Source organism: Vulpes vulpes, chromosome 12 (genome assembly GCF_048418805.1).
Source record: "Vulpes vulpes isolate BD-2025 chromosome 12, VulVul3, whole genome shotgun sequence".
NCBI lineage: Eukaryota > Metazoa > Chordata > Mammalia > Carnivora > Canidae > Vulpes > Vulpes vulpes.
The window spans coordinates 183,398,020-183,420,519 of record NC_132791.1 but is presented as its reverse complement, the minus strand read 5'-3'; the positions used below and the strand labels follow the sequence as shown (position 1 = coordinate 183,420,519).

The window sequence follows — 22,500 nt, the reverse complement described above, 5'->3', positions numbered from 1 at the left end:
GGCTCTTAAGAGATGCCTACTGGAGTCAGGGTAAGGGTTAAGGATGTGGCTGTTCTTTCTAGAGTTTTCTTTCCAAAGACTGCACAACAGTTAGCGTAGAACTATCCCAGTCTGGGGAGAGCCCTCGGTCAGAGGCCAGCTTAGGGACCTGTAGTACTTGAAGGACAAAAGGCTTGACAGACTGACTACAGGAAATGGGGTAGCCCTAGCCTAATCATCTCCAGCCCATTCCAAAGAGCATCTCTCTTTTCCGCACTGAACCTCTTCTCCCCTTCCATATCAATTTCTAGAGCTAGAACGATCTTATCATCAACTCTTCAGAGTCAAGTTCCCCAAGGGTTCATATCTGGGGCTCCCTCCCTATCATGCCTCAGAGAGCTGCCCCCCACCTCCTACCCCAATCCTTCAGCTCTGGACACCTCCCCCGCCCCATTCACCCGCTGGCCACTGCCTGGTTTCAGACTCAACATCTCCAAACGCTGAGATATGAAGAGCTTGACCTCGTCAAGGGGCACACCTCCACCTCTCAGACCTGAAGTCCCCCCAAACTTCAGGACTGGAACCCTTCATCCTTCAAAGCAGGCTCATTCTTCCAGCCCCTCCGAGCCAGGCCCCCTCTCCCCGCAAACCTTTCAAAACTGGGGCCATTTCCTACCCCATGTCCCAGAGCCAGGTCCCTAACCCCATAGCCCTCATCCTCGGCCACACCGCCTCCCCAATCGCCGCTTTGGTGTTTCTGGCGCCCCCGCCAGGGCCGGATCCATACCATCGTCGGGACTCCGGAGGCGGGCAGGCGCGCGGCCACCGCAATAACGGCCCCGGGCCTCGACGGCACGCGCGGGGGGCGGGGCCTGCGGCGGGGGCGGGGCCTGGCGGGGGCCAGCCTGTCTCGCGGCCCGAGACAGGTGAGGGGCGGCCGGGGATGGCGGAGCAGTGGGATCTGGACGAGGAAGGCGTCCGCCGCCTGGGGGCGCTGACTCTGGAGCAGCCCGGTAGGGCGGGGCGGGGAGGCCCTGGGCCGGGAGCGTGGGGTCTGAGGCTGAGGGCAGAAAACAGGTGGAGGCGAGGAAACCTCAGGTGGTCGCGGGGGAGTGGCGGCGGCGGCGCGGTCCCTGAGGCGGAGGAGGAGATACTGAGGCAGAAGTTACCCCGAGGTGGAGGTAAAGGACGGTGAAGTAACCGGAGAGTCCGGGGAGGAGGGCGAGGAACTGGAGGAGACCCACGGAGTCCGAAGGGGAGAAGGAGAAACTAGACTAACGGGACGCGGTGGCCGGAAGCACAGAACTGGACGGAGCCTGAGCTGGTGGAAGGAAACGGAAGCCCCGGGGGCGTTGTCGGGAGATCCGAGGGCGCGGCGCTCTGAGGAAGGCGCCAGGGCCCAGGGCGTTCGTTCGGCGTTTTCTGAGATTTCAGACCCAGGAGGGCTTTTCCTCTTTAGGGTGAAGTGAGAAAGGATGTTCCCTCATCAACGTCTAGCCTCCGCCTCAAGGACGTGGGTTTTTTTTATTTTATTTTTTTAAAACCCATCTGGATGCGCGGCCTCCTTTTAAGAGACACTGAGAAAGGCGCCTAAATTGTAAAAAGCAATAGCGAAAGAGCTGATCTCTCAGGGCGCTAGAGAGAACCGGCTGAGTGACCGCTGAGCCCAGCTGGGACCTGGGGTCTGATTCACACAGCTTGTTTTCTGAATTTCTGAGGAGTAGAAATGTTGGAAAAGTTATCGGCATTCCTAATTCAGCTTTCACCCTTAATGAATTTACTCTAGCATTCAGGCCCCGGGTAAAATGCTCCCCGACGCCCCCCGCGATGCTTAATCCCCGAAACAAGCCTGTAAAGTAGATGCTGTTACTGCGCTTATTCTACAGATGGGTTAAGATTAGGTTTAGGGTCCCGTCCAAAGGGACACAGCCAGGGTTTATTAACCCAGGACTCTCGAGTCCAGAGCCTATACTCAAATAACCATAACAAAAAATTGCCTCTCATGCTTCCTCTAGTACCATTTATTTATGGGATGAGATAATTTTGCTGTTTAAAAATTATTATTTAAAATTTATAAAAACTTGGGCAGCCCGGGTGGCTCAGCGGTTTAGCGACGCCTTCAGCCAGGGCCTGATCCTGGAGACCTGGGATCGAGTCCTACATCAGGCTCCCTGCATGGGGCCTGCTTCTCCCTCTGCCTGTGTCTCTGCCTCTCCCTCTCTCTCTCGCTCTCTCTCTCTCTGTGTCTCTCATGAATAAATAAATCTTAAAAAATTTATAAAAACTAGGGCATGCTAGAAACAAGCATTACATGAATGACAAAGAGGTTATTAATCTTTCCTTCCTCTGGAAATGCCTCCACCCCCAACAAAGGTAATGGTTTGGTATGTGTATGTGTAGATGATGCAAATATTTCAGGTTTATTTTTTCTTTTCTACACTACTTTGAGCTCTCCTATTTTACAAGTTAACTAAGAAAAGCTTTATTGGTTTGACACACTTTTGTACTTTTCTTGCCCTTATAAAAATATTGATTCAATTTTATTCAGTTGGGGGGGGGGGGCATGTACTCCTTCCATTCTCCAGCTATAATGATACATGGCAGATTTTTTTTTTTTTTTGCTTGCTTTTGTTTCCTTGTTTTGTTACAGCGGTTTGAATAACAAAATTAACTGTTCAATATGACAATTCAAACAATGCTAAAGTGTCTAAAATAATATTCTTCCAGGACACCCCGGGGGGGGGGGGGGCTCAGCAGTTGAGCACCTGCCTTTGGCTCAGGGCTTGATCCTGGAGTCCCCGATTGAGTCCCACAGTTGACTCCCTGCATGCAGCCTGCTTCTCCCTCTGCCTCTCTCTCTCTCTCTCTCTCTGTGTGTGTCTCTCATGAATAAATAAATAAAATCTTTAAAAAATAAAAAATAAAATATTCTTCCCTCTCTTTCCATACCTTTCCCATTACTTATACAAACATATACACATAGGTATTTTTTTTAAGGTATAAGAACATATCTATTATTTGGCAATTTGCTTTAATTTTTATCAGTAAAACAGATATTTTCAATTAATGTGCTGATATCCGCATTCTAAAATTATGTAAAAAATCACAACAGTCATCTCTGGGGGAGAAAGGCTTTTACTTTTATTCTGTACTTTTCTGTATTGTTGGAATTTTCTGGCTACATAATAAGTGTTAATTTCTTTTTAATGTCCACAATCTTGGTGCAGTTATAGACTGTTTTGTATGTTTGGGTTTTTTTGTTATATTTCTCTGTACTAAAAAATTCCCATAAATGTTTAAATTATCCTTTGCCATGCAGAAAATTTTCATTTTAAGGTATTTAAGCTTATTTTTCCTTATGATTTGTGATTTTTTTTGTCTTATTGAGTTTTTCCCTACACTGATGAATAAAATTTTTTTTCTAAAAGTTCTGCAGCTTTGCTCTTCACCTTAGGTCTAATTGACTTGAAAATTTTTTTTATACAATATGGGATTTGGTATAATTTTATTTTTTATACTGATAGCCAGTTTCCTTGGAACCTGTTTATAGTATCTCTGCTATATTCCAAGTCCCTTTGTAAATGTGGATCTGTTTCTAGGCTTTCTGTTCTGTTCCACTATTTTGTTTTGCCTATTCCTACACCAATATCACACTTTTGTAACTACCATGGCCTAACAGTAGGTTTTGATAACGGGTAGAGTCGATGCCCTCCTTCAGTTTGCTTTCCTCTTTGTCCATCAAAGTTGTCTAGGCTATTCTTAGCCCTTTATTCTCATTTAGAATTTTAGAATCAGCTTGTCAGTTTTCATGAAAGCATCTTAAGCATGGATGTGTCCTGATCTAATACTTATTTTTAAAATATGACTCTCACCCATTAAAAGCCTATTCAGTAGTCCAGATAAGAGAGAATGAGTGGCTTGGACTAGGAGGATGACAGTGGACAGAGTCAAGGTGTATTTTGTGGGTAAACAGGACAGGACTTACAAAAATAATTGAATATGAGAGATGAGGAAAGGGAAGATTAAAAAATAACACTTAGCCTTGGTTTAAGTTATTGCTGGGTGGACAATGGTGCTATATATATAATATATATATATATATATATATATATATATATATATATATACACACACACACACACACACACACATGTATATATATATATAGAGAGAGAGCAAAGACTATGGGAAATATAGCTTGGGGAAAGGGAATCAAGAATGCTGTTTTGAACATATTAAGTTTAAAATACCTACTAGACATTTAAAGATGAGATTTTTAGTAGGCAATTGGATATACAAATCTGGATTTCGGAGAGAGGTCAAGGTTAGAGATGTAAATTTTGGGAGACAAAGCAAATAAATAATATTTAAAGTGATGGGAATGGGTGAACTCACCTAACTAGAGAATGTGTATGGAGAATAGAAGAAGGTTTAAGACTCATCATGGGGTATTTCAATGTTTAGAGGTTGAATAGAGAAAGAAGAACATGATGTCTTGGAATTTAAGAAAGGGTAGTAATCAAGGAAATAATGATCAGCTGTGCTAAATGCTATTGACAGGCTAAGCAAGCAGGAAATATATCTGTTAGGTTTGGCAACATGGAACTCATTGATCACTTTAACTAGGGGAGTTTCAAGAGAATGGGGAGGAGGGAAGCCAGACTGAGTTGGGATGAAAAGGAAATATGTGAGGGAAAAGGGATAGTGAAGGTAAGAACCTTTCCTTAGAAATTTGGCTATAGGGCAGCCCTGGTGGCCCAGCGGTTTAGCGCCGCCTTCAGCCCGGGGTGTGATCCTGGAGACCCAGGATTGAGTCCCACCTCAGGCTCCCTGCATGGCGCCTGCTTCTCCCTCTGCCTGTGTCTCTGACTCTCTTTCTCCTCTGTGTGTGTCTGTCATGAATAAATAAATAAAATCTTAAAAAAAAAAATTTGGCTATAGGGACACCTGGGTGGCTCAGTGGTTGAGCATCTGCCATCAGCTCAGGGTGTGATCCTGGAGTTCCCCGGGGTTGAGACCCATATTGGGCTTCCCGCATAGAGTCTGCTTCTCCCTCTGCCTATGTTTCTGCCTCTTTCTTTTTGTGTCTCTCATGAATAAATAAATAAAATCTTTAAAAATTTTTTATGCTATACAAGGGAACACAGAAGTGGAATAATTAGTTGAGGGATATGATGTGGGATCAAGAACAAGTTTTTTAAAGACACAATAATATTTGTATGCTGACGATAATTATTTGGTACAGAAAATATATAGTTATATACTTCTTTGCCTTTTAAAAATTATTCAGTTAATTTATTATATGGGTAATTTAATAATTGTACAGTGAAAAGTAAGTCTTAACCACCCCCCTTCCCTGGCCTTGGCTCAGGCCCAATTCTCCTAAAGACAATCACTGTTACCAGTATCTTGGATAGCTTCCTAGAAATATTCTCAACATACATAAGCATATATCACTTATTTTGTAATTATTAAAAAAGATTTTATTTATTTATTCTTGAGAGACACAGGCAGAGGGAGAAGCAGGCGCCATGCAGGGAGCCTGATGTGGGACTCAATCCCGGATCTCCGGGATTAGCCTTGGGCCAAAGGCAGGCGCTAAACTGCTGAGCCACCCGGGCTGCCCATTATTTTATAATTTTTTATTATGGCAATATACAAATATATACAAGAGTAGAGACAACAGGGCAGCCCCGGTGGCTCAACGGTTTAGCGCTGCCTTCGGCCCAGGGTGTGATCCTGGGGACCCGGGATCGGTCCCGCGTTGGGCTCCCTGCATGGAGCCTGCTTCTCCCTCTGCCTGTGTCTCTGCCTCTCTCTGTGTGTGTCTCTCATGAATAAATAAATAAATAAATCTTAAAAAAAAAAAAAGAATAGAGACAACAGAATAATCAACTCCCATTACCCCACCTCAGCTCGTATTGTCAATTTACAGCCAGTCTTTAATCTATACCTTACCTAACTTCTACTCCGCCTAACCCCTGCACTGTTTATTTTGAAGCAAATCCCTAGCATATGATTTAACCCATATATATTTTAGTATGTATTTTTAAAAGATAAGAACTCTTAAAAATAATCACTTATAAACCTAAAAATATTTAATAGTAACTTCTTGATATCTTCAAATATGCAACCAGGTTTCTTATTTCACCAACCGTCCTAAAATTTTTCTGAATCAGGATCTATGTATGGTTTACTGTAAGTGGTTGATATTTGTCTTTTTAAAAAAATTCCAGGGGAGCCTCAGTGGCTCAGTTGGTTAAGTGTCTGTCTTCAGCTCAGGTAATGATCCTAGGGTCCTGGGATCAAGCCCCATGTTGAGCTCTCTGCTCAGCGGGGAGTCTGCTTCTCTCTGGCTCTGTCCCTCCTTCTGCTCTCACTCTGTCAAATAAAACCTTTAAAGGGCCACCTGGGTGGCTCAGTCAGTTGTGTTTCTGCCTTCAGCTCAGGTCATGATCAGGGTCCTGGGATTGAGTCCCACGTTGAATCCCCTGCTGAGCAGGGAGCCTGTTTCTCCCTCTCCCTCTGCCTCCCTCTCCCTCTGCCTGCTGCCCCGCCCCCCCGCTTGCGTTCTTTCTCTCTGTGTGTCAAATGAATAAATAAAAAATCTTTAAAAAATTTTAAAATGTTTAATTCCAATATAGTCAATATACAGTGTTATATTCATTTCAGGTGTACAATATAGTGATTCAACGATTTCATGCATCACCCAGTGTTCATCCTGACAATGGCACTCCTTTAAAAAAATATTTTATTTATTTATTCATGAGAGACACAGAGAGGCAGAGACATAGGTAGAGGGAGAAGCAGGCTCCCCAAGGGAAACCCAATGTGGGACTCCATCCCCAGACCTGGGACGACACTCTGAACTGAAGGAAGATGCTCAACCGCTGAGCCACCCAGGCGTCCCAACAATGGCACTCCTTAATCAGCATCACCTATTTCACCCCTCTGGTAACCATCATTTTGTTCTCAACAGTTAAGAGTCTGTTTCTTGGCTTGTCTCTCTTTGTCTTTTTCCTTTCTCCTTTGCTCATTTGTTTTGTTAAATTCCACATATGAGTGAAATCATAAGGTATTTGTCTTTCTTTGGCTTATTTCATATGACATTATACAGTTGATATTTGTCTTTCTTTAAGATTTTATTCATTTATTCATGAGAGACACAGAGAGAGAGAGAGGCAGAGACACAGGCAGAGGGAGGAGCAGGCTTCATGCAGGGAGCCCGAGGTGGGACTCGATCCTGAGACTCCAGGATCACACCCTGGGCGGAAGGCAGGTGCTAAAACCGCTGAGCCACCTGGGGTTGCCCGATATTTGTCTTAAATATTATTTGATCTATAGATTCCCCCTTCTTTTTTTCCTTGCATTTTCTATTGTCCTTAAAGAAACTAGGCCATTTGTCTTGAATAGTTTCTTACAATTTGGATTTTGCTCCTGACATTCCTAAGATGTTTAACATTTTCCCCTGTTCTTATGAATTACTAGTTAGGTGAAGCTTGATTAGATTTGGGTTGGTTTGTTTTTTGCAAGACTACTTCATAGGTGAGGGTATATACTTCTGTCATGAAGTATATAATTATCTGGTATTCTTTTTGTGATATTATCAGCTATTGAATACAACTGTAAAGTCCATTAATTCATTGGGGATTGCAAAAATGATATGATAATTTTCTAATTCTGTCTTTCATTTTTATTAGTTGTAAGACTTATATAAAAAAAGACATTTCCTATCAACTATTTGGTTATCTTGAGGTACAGTTTGTAGAGGAAAAACAGGATACTTTGATTTTTTTTTTTCAGCTTATTTATCAGTTTTTGGGAAAATGAGTTCTCTTAGCATCCCCTAAAGGTGACCAATGAGAGAGTTGTTTTGTTTTCTGAGTATCATTATAAATTCACGGATTTAAGTGTTTTTGGTGTGTTCCAATCCATTGTAGTTATTATCATAATTGCTACTGAACTTGTCCCAACTTTGGCGTGTGGAAAATCTTTTAGGTTGATTCCTGAGGCCTTTTTAAAGTTTTCTTTATTTTTTTTTAAGATTTTATTTATTTATTCATGAGAGACACAGAGAGAGAGAGGCAGAGACACAGGCAGAGGGAGAAGCAGGCTCTATGCAGGGTGCCCGATGTGGGACTCAATCCTGGGACTCCAGGATCATGCCCTGGGCCAAAGGCAGGCGCTAAACCACTGAGCCACCCAGGGATGCCCTAAAGTTTTCTTTATTTGAAAGTGTTTCATCATCATTATAAACAAGCTTTATTAAAGATTATGAATTCAGTTTCCAAGGGAGTTATAAATGATTTTCTATAGAGAGATTATTTACTTGATGTGTTGTTTTCATGGATAAGATATGTTTTGACCCATTGGGGTTATGTAGGTCATGTATTAAAATTGGAAGTTTATTCTATTGTTCTTGACATCTGTGACATGCAATGTTTGATCTGATCTCTGACCTATTTGTCTTCACTCTTTTTATAAACATTGAAACTGCATAACTTTTAAGACCTTGCACTTCAGGACGCCTGGGTGGCTCAGCAGTTAAGCATCTGCCTTTGGCTCAGGGTGTGATTCAGGGTGATCCCCGCATCCCGCTCCTTGCTTGGAGCCTGTGTCTCCTCCTCTGCCTGTGTCTCTGCCTCTCTTCCTCTGTCTCTCATGAATAAATAAATAAAATCTTTAAAAAAAAAATGACCTTGCACTTCATATGAATCATAAAAGACTGTTGGGGCACCTGGGTGGCCCAGTGGTTGAGCCTCTGCCTTTGGCTCAGGTTGTGATCCCAGGGTCCTGGGATCAAGTCTTGGGTTGGGCTCCATGGGGAGCCTGCTTCTCCCTCTGCCTATGTCTCTGACTCTCTCTCTCTGTGTCTCATGAATAAATAAGTAAAATCTTTTTTAAAAAATCACTGTAGGGGATCCCTGGGTGGCGCAGTGGTTTGGCGCCTGCCTTTGGCCCAGGGCGCGATCCTGGAGACCCGGGATCGAATCCCACATCAGGCTCCCGGTGCATGGAGCCTGCTTCTTCCTCTGCCTGTGTCTCTGCCTCTCTCTCTTTCTCTGTGACTATCAAAAATAAATAAAAATTAAAAAAATAAAAAAAAATAAAAAAAAAAATAAAAAAAAAAATAAAAAAAAAAAATAAAAAATCACTGTGGCAGTTTATCATTTGAGTGATAATCCTAGTTCTCTTCAAAATATTAAAATGTCTGCTCTTTGAAACAGACTGCAGTGAAAGACATGAGAAATGCTGCAGGGCACTGATAGAATAATTGACCTTAGCTTTTGTCTCATGGTAATAGATTCTTAGGGTACCAGATCATTGCATACTACAGGACTATAAATATGCTGCCCTCAGGCAGCATATTTCCTCAGTCAGGAAAAAAAATTTTTTGAGATATAATTCATATACTATAAAATTTAAAGTATATAATCTAGTGCCACTTAGTTCATTGTGCAACCATTACTATTGTCTAGTTTCAGAACATTTTTTTTCATCAGCCCTAAAGGAAACTCTATACACATCAGGCAGTCCCTTCTCATCTCCAGCTTTCACCCGAGCCCCTGGAAACCACTAACCTGTTTCTGTCTCTATGGATTTGCCTGCTTTGGATATTCCATATAAGTAGAATCATACAATATATGGCTTTTTTAATCTGGCTCCTTTCACTTAGCATGATATTTTAGTATATGTGCTGCCAAAGCGAGTACCTTAGCATGGTATTTTAAAGTTCATCCATATTTTATCATGTATGGGTACTTTGTTCCTTTTTTTATTAATAGAATTTATTTTTTTAAGATTTTATTTATTTATTCATGAGAGACACAGAGGGAGAGAGGCAGAGACATAGGCAGACGGAGAAGCAGGCTCCATTCAGGGAGCCTGACGTGGGAATCGGTCCCAGGATTCTAGGATCACACTCTGGGCCGAAGGCAGATGTTAAACCGCTGAGCCACCCAGGGATCCCTTGAATTTATTTTTTAAAGCATTTTTAGGTTTATAGAAAAGCTGAGCAGAGAGTACAGAGAGTTTTGTAAAAGCTCCCTCTTCCCCTCATATCTCCCCCACATCTCCCCACAATTTCTCCTATTATTATCTTGCATTTGTGGTACGTTTATTGTGATTGGTGAACTAATATAAATATATTATTATTAACTGAAGTCTGTTGTTTACATTAAGATTCTTCCTTTGTGTTGTATGATCATGTTTTGACAAATATGTAATGTCACGTGTATACCATTAGAGTATCAAACAGAATAGTTCTACTGCCCTTAATATCCCCTATGTTCCATCGGTTCATCCCTCCCTTTCCACTTAACCTCTGGCAACTACTCATCTTTTTACTAGTACTTTTTTCAGAATGTCATATAGTTTCAGAATGTTGTAAGTAATCATTTAATATGTAATCACTGGCAACTACTAGCCATTTTAAAAAAAGATTTGAGAGAGAGAGGGCATGTGTGTGGAAGTGTGGGGGAGGGCAAAGGAAAAGGGAGGGAGAGACTCCCCCCACCAGCAAGCTCCCCACTGAGCACAGAGCCTGACACAGGGCTGCAAGGCTCCATCCCAGGGCCCTGGGATCATGGCCTAAGCCAAAATCAAGAGCTAGATCTTTAACCGACTGAGCCACCAAGGCACCCTCAACCACTAACCTTTTTAAAAAGCCTTTAAAAAAATAAAAATAAAAAATAAATAAAAAAAAAAATAAAAAGCCTTTTAATTGAGATATAAATGACATACGTTATATTAGTTTCAGATATACAAGATAATGATTTGATGTTTGTATACATTTTGTTGTGTATACATACAATAAATCTAGTTAACATTTGTCACCTTACATAGTTACAAAGAAATTTGTTTTCTTGTGATGAGAACATGTAAGACCTACTTAGCAACTTTCAAATATGCAATGCAGTATTATTAAATAGTCACCATTCTGTACATCAGTGAGCTGTTTAGTGTTGCCTTTTTCACAATCTCATATAGTTGGAATCATACAATACGTAAGCTTTTCAGACTGGCTTCTTTCACTTAGCAATATGTATTTAAATTTTCTCTGTCTTTCCACAGCTCAATTGATAGCTCATTTCTTTTTATTGATGAATAATATTACACTGCGTGGAGGTACCATAGTTTATTTATCCACTTGCTTATTGAAGAACATCTTGGTTGCTTCTAAGTTTTGGCAGTTATAAATTGCTATAAACATTCAGGTTTATACATACAAGCCTTTATGTACATAAAGGTACATATGGTATATACCTATGGTATAGGTGCTATAAACCTAGAGGTTTCTGGGATGCCTGGGTGGCTCAGTGGTTGAGTGTCTGACTTCAGCTCAGGGCATGATCTGGGATTCCCAGGATCAAGTCCTGCATGGGGCTCCCTGCATGGAGCCTGCTTCTCCTCCCTCTGCCTGTGTCTCTGCCTCTATGTGTCTCTCATGAATAAATAAATAAAATCTTTAAAAAGTATATAGAAGTTTATGTGTGGACATAAACTTTCAACTCATTTGGGCAAGTATCAAGGTGCATGATTGCTAGATCATCTGATAAGCTGTGTTTAGACGGCTGTGTTTAAGACACTACCAAACTGTCCCAGGCACCCCTAGAGTCACACAGGTACCTCTGATCTTCACTTTTTAAAGGACTTTTTATTTTATTTTATTTTATTTTTTAGTTCTATCTTTGTTTTCAAATCTTCCTTTTTTCCTGAAGATTTATTTCAAATCTTCCTTTTTTCAAAAAGTTTGAAAACTGCTGAAAAATGTAAATTAGAATTCTTAAAATAAAATAAAATAAAATAAAATAAAATAAAAATAAAAATGGTATTCCAGAGAAAAAGTAGCTAGTTAAGCTGGCATCTCAAAAATCACAGTGGGGCACCTGCGTGGCTCAGTTGGTTAAGTGTCCAATTCCTCATTTAGGCTCAGGTCATGATTTCACTGTGGTGAGATAGAGCCCCGTTGGTTCCGTGCTCAATGGAGTCTGCTTGAGATTCTCTCTCTCTCTCCCCACCCCCATCCCTTTGCCCCTCCCTGCTACATACACACACTCTCTGTAAAATAAATAAATAAATCTTTTTTTAAAAAAAAATCACATAAATGTTTTCCTTCAGGGCATCCACCATACTTCATTATGCAGCAGTACTTCATACGTATTTCTCATTTAGTCACATGAATAAAAATGTCCTTTTTAAGGGACATTCTTTTTTTTTTTTTTAATTTATTTATGATAGGCACACAGTGAGAGAGAGAGAAGCAGAGACATAGGCAGAGGGAGAAGCAGGCTCCATGCACCGGGAGCCCGACGTGGGATTCGATCCCCGGTCTCCAGGATCGCGCTCTGGGCCAAAGGCAGGCGCCAAACCGCTGCGCCACCCAGGGATCCCTTAAGGGACATTCTTAAGTGAAACTGGTTATTTTAAAAAACTGCAAGTACATGATGGTAAAGAGCATTCTATGAGTGTTGAGTCATCCTAAGGCCCCGGTAGTTTTGCTTTTGTACTGTAAGTGCAACAGTGGAAAAGCTAACTAGTATTTTAATATTTTTTTAAGATTTTATTTATTTATTCATGAGAGACACACACAGAGAGAGAGGCAGAGACACAGGCAGAGGGAGAAGCAGACTCCAAGCAGGGAGCCCAATGTAGGACTCGATTCTGGGTCTCCAGGATCACGCCCTGGGCTGAAGGCAGCGCTAAACCACTGAGCTTCCCCGGGCTGCCCATATTTTAATATTATTATTAAAGTAATTAAAAAAATAGTTTGATTTTGTAGACCCTTGTACATGTCTCAGGGACCTTCAGGGGTCTAGGAACCACACTCTAAGAACTGCTACATTTTGTTTTGGTATCTTTTAACTTGTTCCAAAATATTAAGTTATAACTTTCATTTGTGATATATCTTTCTGGAGTGCTTTCATTCTTTAGTGATGTTACTCTCATATAAAATTGAACTGTAATCCTTTCCTGTGGCTCTTTAAGTCCAATAAGTTTTCCTATACTTTTACATGGTAAGAGTGGATCCGAGTAGCTTTTCTGGTTTCAGGGTTTTGGAGCTCCCTCTTCTGTTATGTTCACAAAGTGCTGAAAACTGGGGGCTTTACACTTCCTGATAACTGCCATCTTTGCTTCTCTCCCCACTTGTATCTTGATCTTCTTTTTTCTTTGAACCTGTTGTTTCTGTCGCATTCAATGTGGATTCTACTCTCACTAATTTCTCCCTGATGTGGGTCTTGTCTTGAAAGAGACCTTCGGTTTATTACTTTTCAGAGTTTATAGGGCCCAGACTGCTCTAGAACCTCAAAACTTAGTTCAGTGCAGTCCCCTGGAACTCACAAATTGGATCTTGCAGAACCTCCTTACAGTTTTGATTACGATTTTATTTGATTCATCACATTTGCTAGTGAGTTCCTATTGACAATTTTGAGATTCTTCTCTATTTAGTGCTATTAGAAGTCTAATGGACTTTCTCCCATATTCATGAATATATTATATTTGTATATGTGTATATATATTCTTTAAGGGTTTTTTTAAAAGATTTTATTTATTCATGAGAAACAGAGAGGAAGAAAGAGAGGCAGAGACACAGGCAGAGGGAAAAGCAGGCTCCATACAGGGAGCCCGATGTGGGACTCCATCCCTGATCTCTGAGATCACGCCCTGAGCCAAAGGCAGATGCCCAACTTCTGACCCACCCAGGCATCCCAGTATATATGTATATAAATTCTTTAAAATATAGTTACACATATACACACTTTTCCCTCACATAATGTCTTTGGGATCTTTCCATATGATCATCTACGAATCTACCTCATTCTTTTTGATAATTGTGTAACAATAATTAACACATATATAGCAACTATCATGTATCAGATACTGTTCTAAGTTTTGTATATATTAATTTAATCCCTACAACACCTTATGAGTTAATTACTGTTATTATCCCCATTTTACAGACAAGGAAGCTAAAGTACAGAGAGAGTAAGTGACTTGTACAAAGCCACAGATCTAGTACTTTGTCCATTGTATCAATCTACTGTTATTTAGGACATTAAGTTCTACTCTCCTACTGATGGACCCTGTGATAGTTTTCTTTTTTTTTTTTTAATTATTTTTTTTTTTAGATTTTATTTATTTATTTATCCATGAGAGACCGAAAGAGAGAGAGAGAGAGAGAGGGGGGGGGGGGCAGAGACACAGGCAGAGAGAGAAGCAGCGTCCCCACAAGGAGCCCCATATGGGACTCAATCCCAGACCCCAGGATCATGCCCTGAGTGAAACGCAGACACTCAACTGCTGAGCTACCCAAGCGTCCCTTTTTTCTTTCTTTTTAAACTATCCTAAAGCCTTTCTGTGATTGATACCCATATGTATATATTATATATCCTGGCAGAATTTTTTAGTATAATAGATAGGGCTAAATCCTAGCAGGGGGATTGCTGAATTCCTTTTAAAATTTGTTTTCAGAACTTTTGGAGACTTTTACCACATTCTTCTGGGTGAATAGAGAAATATAAGTGTTCTGTAAAACCAAGATTTGGTATCACTGTATTAGGCAACATTGCTGCTTTTAAAAGGAAGATCTGATCTTCTTACGAACTTTGGATGTAGGGCCTTTCACAAATGGGTTATGGGAGGAAGGAAGACCGATTTTTACTGACTCTGTTGTTTATCTAAGCAGAGTTCATAATATATCTACTGGTGATCTCTTTTCAGAATTGGTGGAGTCTCTTTCATTGCAGGGATCTTATGCTGGAAAAATTCATTCCATCGGTGATGCCTTCAGAAATTTTAAAAATCTCCGATCCTTAGATTTATCAAGAAATTTGATCACAAGTCTGAAGGTAAGTTCTATATTCTTTTTTTTTTTTTAAGATTTTATTATTATTATTTTTTATGATAGTCACAGAGAGAGAGCGAGAGAGAGAGAGAGAGAGAGGCAGAGACATAGGCAGAGGGAGAAGCAGGCTCCATGCACCGGGAGCCTGACGTGGGATTCGATCCTGGGTCTCCAGGATCGCACTCTGGGCCAAAGGCAGGCGCCAAACCGCTGCGCCACCCAGGGATCCCTAAGTTCTATATTCTATAACTAGTCGTTCCAGCCCAATTTATTTTAGTAGTAGTAGAAGTTATTTTGATGGAAAGAAATAAGAGATAGATAATGTCAGCCTGGGGAATATATGATCTTCCTTTTAAATGTTTCTAAATTTTATTATTTACTATAAAACTGATTCAGCTTTATTCTATGTTTGAAATTTTCTGGTATAAAATATTGGGGAAAATTTCTTTTGTACTCAAGGAAAATTATATTAAACAATCACAGGCTAAGGCAATAGGACATTTTTTTTTATGTGTGTAAAAAGAAAATATGAGAAGCCCTCGTGAAAGTACATATTCTTAGTTCCTACTCTGAGATTCTGAGTTAACCGGTCTGGGGTGGACTCAGGATACACCCAGGGGATTCTGAGGATGTTGGTACATGGAGCACATGTGGAGAAACACTGGTCTGGATTGTTACTGTGGGTGTTTTCAAGGAGGAAGAGGAAATGGTGGTCTTGAAAACAGAGAAAAATGTATAGATCAAGGGATGGTAGAGCAGAGGGCAGGACTGGAAAGTAGGCTTAAGCAGAGTATGTGAGGATTAGCAAATACACAAAGAGCTCTACAAATATAAGTGTGCACACATAAGTTCCACACAGAACTTCCACCTCTGTTTTCTTTGTGGTAGATCCCCAAATGGTATTTCTTCCGTATGTTACCTTTTTACCCAGTTAGGTGCCTGTCTTGATTAAACCCTTCTTTGCAAGGCTTAAGGTGAAAGACTCACAAATGCTTTTCAGGATTAGTCAGTGATCTCATGGATTATTCTGCCAGTTTTGTGCTTTTAAGGGGATATTTATTCAACAAGACAAGCCAGACTCATTGTCAAGTTCTAAAAACAAAGGACTCTAAAAGAGGAAGTTCAAGCAAGATTTCCAGCTAGGACTCGGAAAAGCAGAAGCTGCAAGTTAAACTAGGTCTTCAGACTATTGGGGAGCAGCCATTTATATTTGGCACATCAATTTCAGAAAGCATTAGTTCAGAGTTACTTAAGTCTCCTCTTCACATGTATCTTTGTTAATTTTCAGGCTAAAAAATTGAGTGAACGTTGTCATAATTTGTTTTTATCTTACTTTCTTTCCATTTCTGTAAATTGGGCAAAAAAACTGTTGTAAAAATTAATCAAATTAGCATGTGTACATTGCTTGGCATATAGGAAGCACTTAGTAAATGTTTTCTGCATTTTTTTTTGCATCTATGACTTATCTATATATGCTCATCTCTAGCAGTTCTGAATCAATTTTCTTAATTTTCTCAATTACTCAGGGGATAAATGTTTTGTGATTATTTCTAGTGTAACTTTGGGGAATACATGAATTCATGCCAAGTGGGAAAAGTGAGAGGAGGATAGAAGTCATTTCCTTGATTTTTACACTGAGAGACATTAAAAGATTACTTAAGCTAGGCCATTAGACACATTTAAAGAAAGTCCTAATGGTGTTCTGCCCTGAGAGTGGGGCCAAAGTCAGTGAGAACTATTCCTAACTACTGATCCTTTCACAACATAGAAGCTAATGGAATAGAAAAAAGCCAGAAAGAAATGAATTGGAGTGTGAACAGGATTATCTATTCAGAAATGCTTTGTGTATATCTTTGAGTTTTCTAAATTTTCTACAAGAAAATGGTAATTTTGAATGAGAGAAGACTAAAAAACATTATTTCATAAATACATGATGGAAAATAATTTTACTGAAATTACTCTCAATGAGTTCCTTCTATGCTAAGCATTTTTACTACTAAAATATGATTATACATATATGTACATGTTTTGAATTATTGTCTTGAAGTTTAATGTTGGGCAAAAGCAGCTAACTAGCCAAATACATAAAAATTAAACAATATTTTCAGTAGTAGATTTCAGCAAAGGAGGCAAATTGTGGCTTTTCCTCTCCAGTATCCCAGAGAAATAGAGAGGGTGGGGTAATTCTGAAAGGAGAAACAAGGATAAGAAGGGTTCCAGACTGTTCCAAGAGGGAAGAATTAGATATAGCATTGTTTCATTTTCCTATATACTCCATTGACCCTAAACGTGAGGCATTGAGATATAAGGACATATAACACACACACACACACACACACACATTAATTTTTTAAAATTATACCCTTCTACCCCCTAGAACTATCTCTTTTGCCTACCTCCTTTCCTCTTGAAAATTGGGGTGCTTCTGGGATCTGGAGAGTGGATGTGGCAAGGGTAAGAGAAGGGTAAAAGTAGCTTGGGCTAACCACTGGAAAAGAGAATAATCAGGGAGCAACAGAAGTAGATAATTGACTGCAGATATTTCCAGTCAGATTTGGTAAGGAGAAAATGTATGACATCTACAGGTTATTTAATATATAGAACATCTAGTGCCCATGGACTGCATTGTTCTTATTCTCAGGCATCTAAATAAGAGTTTCAACCTTGCCTTTCTCACAGGTGACTCAGGTAACATGTTTAAGGATGGAAGTAATAGATATATTTCCATCTATTTATATTTCCATATATTTATCTGTGAGATTCCTAGTCCTTACCAATGTGTGATTTCATAATGTGGTCTTTTCCTTGCAGGGTATCCAGTATTTATGTTCACTCCAAGAGCTGAATTTATATTATAACAACATTCCTTCATTAGTGGAGGTGTCCCGCCTACAGCCTTTACCCTTCCTCAAAGAACTAGATTTGAGACTCAATCCTGTTGTCAGGAAAGATACAGATTATAGGCTCTTTGCTGTGTACACACTACAAACTCTGGAGAAACTGGGTGAGACCCTCCTCCCCTGTTCCTTGTCCCAGAATTTACATTAAACCAGCTCCCTCCTAACCTTTTGGGTGTTGGCCCAGAGTGTGCGCTGGCAAGATATATTTGTTTATTAGTCAATATTTATGTAATTCTTTTGGGTTGGCAGGATGTATGACGAGTCCTTTATTATTGAATGACAATCTGATTTTATCAGTTACTTCCAGCTTTAGTTTTCTTCAGTTGATGGTTTCACCACCACTTCCTCCCCAACAAAGAGTTTCCAGGTTGAGATTTATTTTTCCAGGTGCCCCAAATTTGCAACTGTATTAGCAATAGAAAATGAATACAACAACTCTTTGGGGTTTAATGTCAAGGAGCAATAAAATATTCCTTCAAATGAGCTGCATTTCTTTATAATTTTATTGATGAGTATACATTTCTTATTGATACAAACTTGGATTTCACATGCCCCTAGGAAAGTTACTGTGGGGAAACTAATTTCTTTCAGAAATGGTTTAACTTTCAACATAATATTAGACCATTTGAATTGTTTGCTGCCTAAACTCTACTTTCCTGCAGGTGTAGTTACACTTATGTGGCAGTTGTTGCTATGGTATCCCTGCAGTCTCCCTGAGTTACTACTTGCTGCAGTGACAACATAATAGCATTATTTTGTGACCTGTCTCTAACAAAAGAATATGATACTGATCTTTAGTTTTTGCTCTGTGAATATGGTTTTCTGACCCAGTACTGTTTACTCCAAAAAAGAAATATGCTCAGACCATGGTTTTTGCCTCCAGATGACCGAGCTGTGCGAGAAAGTGAGAGAAAAGCTGCCAAGCTGCATTTTAGTCAGTTGGGCAACAGTGAAAATTTTCTTTTAGAGGTGGAAAAAAGGTAAGACAATTCTTTACCAAAAAAAAAAAAAAAAAAAAAGTTTAGGTCAGACATAGACAGTAGTAAATTCCAACTTAATGTCTTCATTTTCTAGCAGAAATCTTCACAAGGTATAAGAATCCTCAGATCAGAAATAAAAATATTTAACATATCGAGATTTATCTGGGATGAGAATCTGGCCCTCAGAGGGAACATTTCTGCTTTCTTGAACTATTGGGTCTGCTTTGGATTAATTGTTGATAATTCTCTAAAGCTGCTGTTCAAAGCTTAAAGATATGGATACTATGAGAAATCATCCCTGTAAATGCTTACCAACTCTTTCTTGGAGTTATAAATCAGTACATGGTCTTTTCCTATTGAATTAGAAGGTTTATATTACCATGGAGGTTAGTTTGTTAAAAGGTAAGGGAAACATTTATCTACAGAACCAAAAGTAAACAGACCTTGAAGCTCTAAAGTATCTGAAAGGTAGATTTTTCTACTTCTTGTTACTAAAACCTGATCAAAATAAGATAACCATATCTTCTACTCCAAAACTCACGTTCTTTATTTTTAAAAAGTAGCTTTATTATTTTTGGAAAACAGAAGTCCATTACAATTTACATAATACAGAAAAGTGCAATGAAAAAAGTCAAAATCACCCCATACTGTGCTACCAAGAGCTAACTACTAGTAATGTTTGATATATATCCTTCTAGACATCTGCGTACCTACCTATAGATACATGTACATGTGTCTGTTAGTATTGTTTTCTTTTTATTATTATTATTTTTATTTTTATTTTTTTATTTTTATTTTTTGAGAGAGAAAGAGGCAGAGACATAGGCAGAGGGAGAAGCAGGCTCCATGCACTGGGAGCCTGACGTGGGACTCCATCCTGGGTCTCCAGGATTGCGCCCTGGGCCAAAGGCAGGCGCCAAACCGCTGCACCACCCAAGGGATCCCCCTCGTATTGTTTTTTGATAGTAAAAGTAATGCATACTTACGGAGATTTTGGAAAGTATAGAAAAACCAGAAGAAATAAATAAGCAACTCATAATTTCATTACCCAGAAATAAACATTAATTATAGTAAATATCCTCTTAGTTTTAGGTATATGTATGTGTATACAATATCTATATTATATAATAGATCTTTATACATTAATAATAAAATAATACATATATTTATAGTAATTTGCTTCCTATACATACCATTTTTAGTTTGATAAGATATGAACATGTCTCCACAACGTTAAATATTCTTCTTTTAAAAGATTTTATTTATTCATGAGGGACACAGAGAGAGGCAGAGAGAAAAGCAGAGTCATAGGCAGAGGGAGGAGAAGCAGTTTCCATATAAGGAGCCCAGTGTAAGACTTGATCCTGGGATTCCAGGATCACACCCTGAGCATAAGGCATATGTTCAACCACTGAGCCATCCAGGCATCCCAGAATTAAATATTCTCCAAAATGAGATTTTTTCTTTGTTTATTGCCTTTTCCCTCCGTAAGAGCTAGGACTTTGCTTGTTGTATTTATTGCGGTATTCCCTAGTGCCTAAAACAATGCCTGAGACATATAAGGCTCCAAGAAATAATTTGTTGAATGATGAATGAATGAAGTCAATGTCTGCTCTGTTGGCCTGAGATCTTTCCTTTGTCTCTCTCTGCTCTGATCCTTTATGTATTTTATAATGTAACCCTATATATATTTTTTTGTTCTCTATTTTTAAAATCAAGTTTAGGGCAGCCCCGGTGGCGCAGCAGTTTAGTGCCGCCTGCAGCCTGGGGTGTGATCCTGGAGACCTAGGATCGAGTCCCACATCGGGCTTCCTGCATGGAGCCTGCTTCTCCCTCTGCCTGTGTCTCTGCCTCTCTCTTCGCTCTCTCTGAATGAATAAATAAATACATCTTTAAAAAAATTAAAATAAAATCAAGTTTATTGAGGTTTTTATATAGAGTAAAATTCACCCTGCTATAGAAAGAAATGGAATGTTCCTAAAAATTATTTGTTTATATATTTTGTGAACTAATTATTTTAATTCATTGAGGGTACCCTCTTTACTACAGAAATACAGAGATGAATTAATGTATAATTAAATACATAGTAAGGCAGATAATTAGCACCATCATATTTCTGTTTAATTACCATATGATTGCAAACCCAGAGGTAAAATGTTACTCAAGTGCCCAGTCCTAGCATTAATATCTTAAAAGCTCTTCAACATTGAGTAAAGATTTTTTTAAGTCTTTCTGAGTTCCTGTTTTCCCAACCTATAGATAATAGGGGAGCCTTTATGATTAAATGAAATGGTGCGTGTAAAGTGCCTGGCTCATCATCTGGCCTGTCTATATGTCCCAATCTGTACTTACTGTGCTTACATCTTACTATACTGTATCAATCAAGTGCAAACATTTGCCTTTTTGTCTTTTTTATTTTTTTAACTAATGGCTGTAGTTTCCCCCACTATAATTCTTGGCAGCAGAACCTTCCTTTCTGTGCTCTATGAATTTTTTAATTAAAAAAAATTATTATTCCCTTAATCATTTAGACCTAAGTTTATGTCAAGAAAACAGTCTAAGTTCTAGGGCAGCCTGGATAGCTCGGCAGTTTAGTGTAGCCTTCAGCCCCGGGGTATGACCCTGAAGACCTGGGATCGAGTCCACATCAAGCTCCCTGCATAGAGCCTGCTTCTCCCTCTGCCTGTGTCTCTGCCCCTCTGTGTGTGTGTGTGTGTGTGTGTGTGTGTGTCTCATGAAAAAATATTTATTAAAAAAAAAACAGTCTAAGTTCTGAATTTTCTGGCTTTCATACTTTTTTTGGGGGGGGGCGGGGTTTTATTTAGAGAGCTAGCCCTTGCAAACGGGGGTGGGAGGGGCAGAGGGAAAGGGAATCTCAAGCAGGCTCAGCGTAGCACAGTCTTTTTTTTTTTTTTTTTCCGTAGCACAGAATCTTATGCAGAGCCCCATCCCACGACCCTGATGAGATCATGACCTGAGTTGAAATCAAGAGTTGGATGCTCAACCAGCTGAGCCCTGACTTTCATACTTTATTTTTTTTATTCATGAAAGACACACAGAGAGAGGCAGAGACACAGGCAGAGGGAGAAGCAGGCTCCATGCAGGGAGCTTGAACGTGGGACTCGATCCCGGGTCTCCAGGATCGTATCCCGGGCTGAAGGCAACGCCAAACCGCTGGGCCATCAGGCTGCCCGACTTTCATACCTTAAAAGCTGAACTAGGGGGATCCCTTGGTGATTCAGCGGTTTGGCACCTGCCTTCGGCCCATGGTGTGATCCTGGCGTGCCGGGATCGGGGCCCACGTCGGGCTCCCTGCATGGAGCCTGTTTCTCCCTCTGCTTGTGTCTCTGCCTCTCTCTCTCTCTCTCTCTCTCTCTCTGTCTCTCAAGAATAAATAAGTAAAATCTTTAAAAAAAATAAATAAATAAAAGCTGAACTATAGTGTCCTCCTCTCTCACTATTCCCAGTAATATTATGGTTTTGAAAAATGGGCTTAACTGAAATATTTGTGAACATTTCTAGAACATTTAAAAGAAATCTGATTACCACGAGTTAATGTTTTCCAAATGCATTTACTGAGTGATCTCAGAAACCTTTCCAGCTTTTTTTTTTTTTTTTTTTTGAGTTTTAAATAAATTATTCTTTGTGGCAGCTCTAGGGAGAAGACAATGAAAAACTGTGTGACAGACGAGAGCTCTACATCAAAAATCAATGCCAATGTTGATAACAGAATTGAAACTGGTAAGTTTTCTCTCTTTGATCACAAAATGCTTAAAATATTAGTTATTTCAGCTTT

General features: G+C 39.7%; 2 protein-coding genes across 3 annotated transcripts in view; one reads left to right on the top strand and one right to left on the bottom strand.

Annotated features, from left to right (window-relative positions):
• The window catches only part of KCTD19 (potassium channel tetramerization domain containing 19), a 31,337-nt gene extending 30,490 nt beyond the window's left edge, over nucleotides 1–847 (bottom strand). Inside the window, exon 1 of the mRNA XM_072731711.1 lies at nucleotides 767–847. Coding sequence (XP_072587812.1) covers nucleotides 767–769 — 3 coding nt within the window. The 5' untranslated portion in view covers nucleotides 770–847. The remainder of the gene's footprint in view (nucleotides 1–766) is intronic.
• Nucleotides 848–896: 49 nt separating this feature from the next.
• Nucleotides 897–22,500, top strand: part of LRRC36 (leucine rich repeat containing 36) — a 46,040-nt gene continuing 24,436 nt past the window's right edge. For both annotated transcript variants that reach the window (XM_072731706.1, XM_072731705.1), the window contains exons 1-5: nucleotides 897–992; nucleotides 14,701–14,828; nucleotides 17,636–17,828; nucleotides 18,608–18,704; nucleotides 22,357–22,445. In XM_072731706.1, coding sequence (XP_072587807.1) covers nucleotides 923–992; nucleotides 14,701–14,828; nucleotides 17,636–17,828; nucleotides 18,608–18,704; nucleotides 22,357–22,445 — 577 coding nt within the window. In that variant the 5' untranslated portion in view covers nucleotides 897–922. The remainder of the gene's footprint in view (nucleotides 993–14,700; nucleotides 14,829–17,635; nucleotides 17,829–18,607; nucleotides 18,705–22,356; nucleotides 22,446–22,500) is intronic.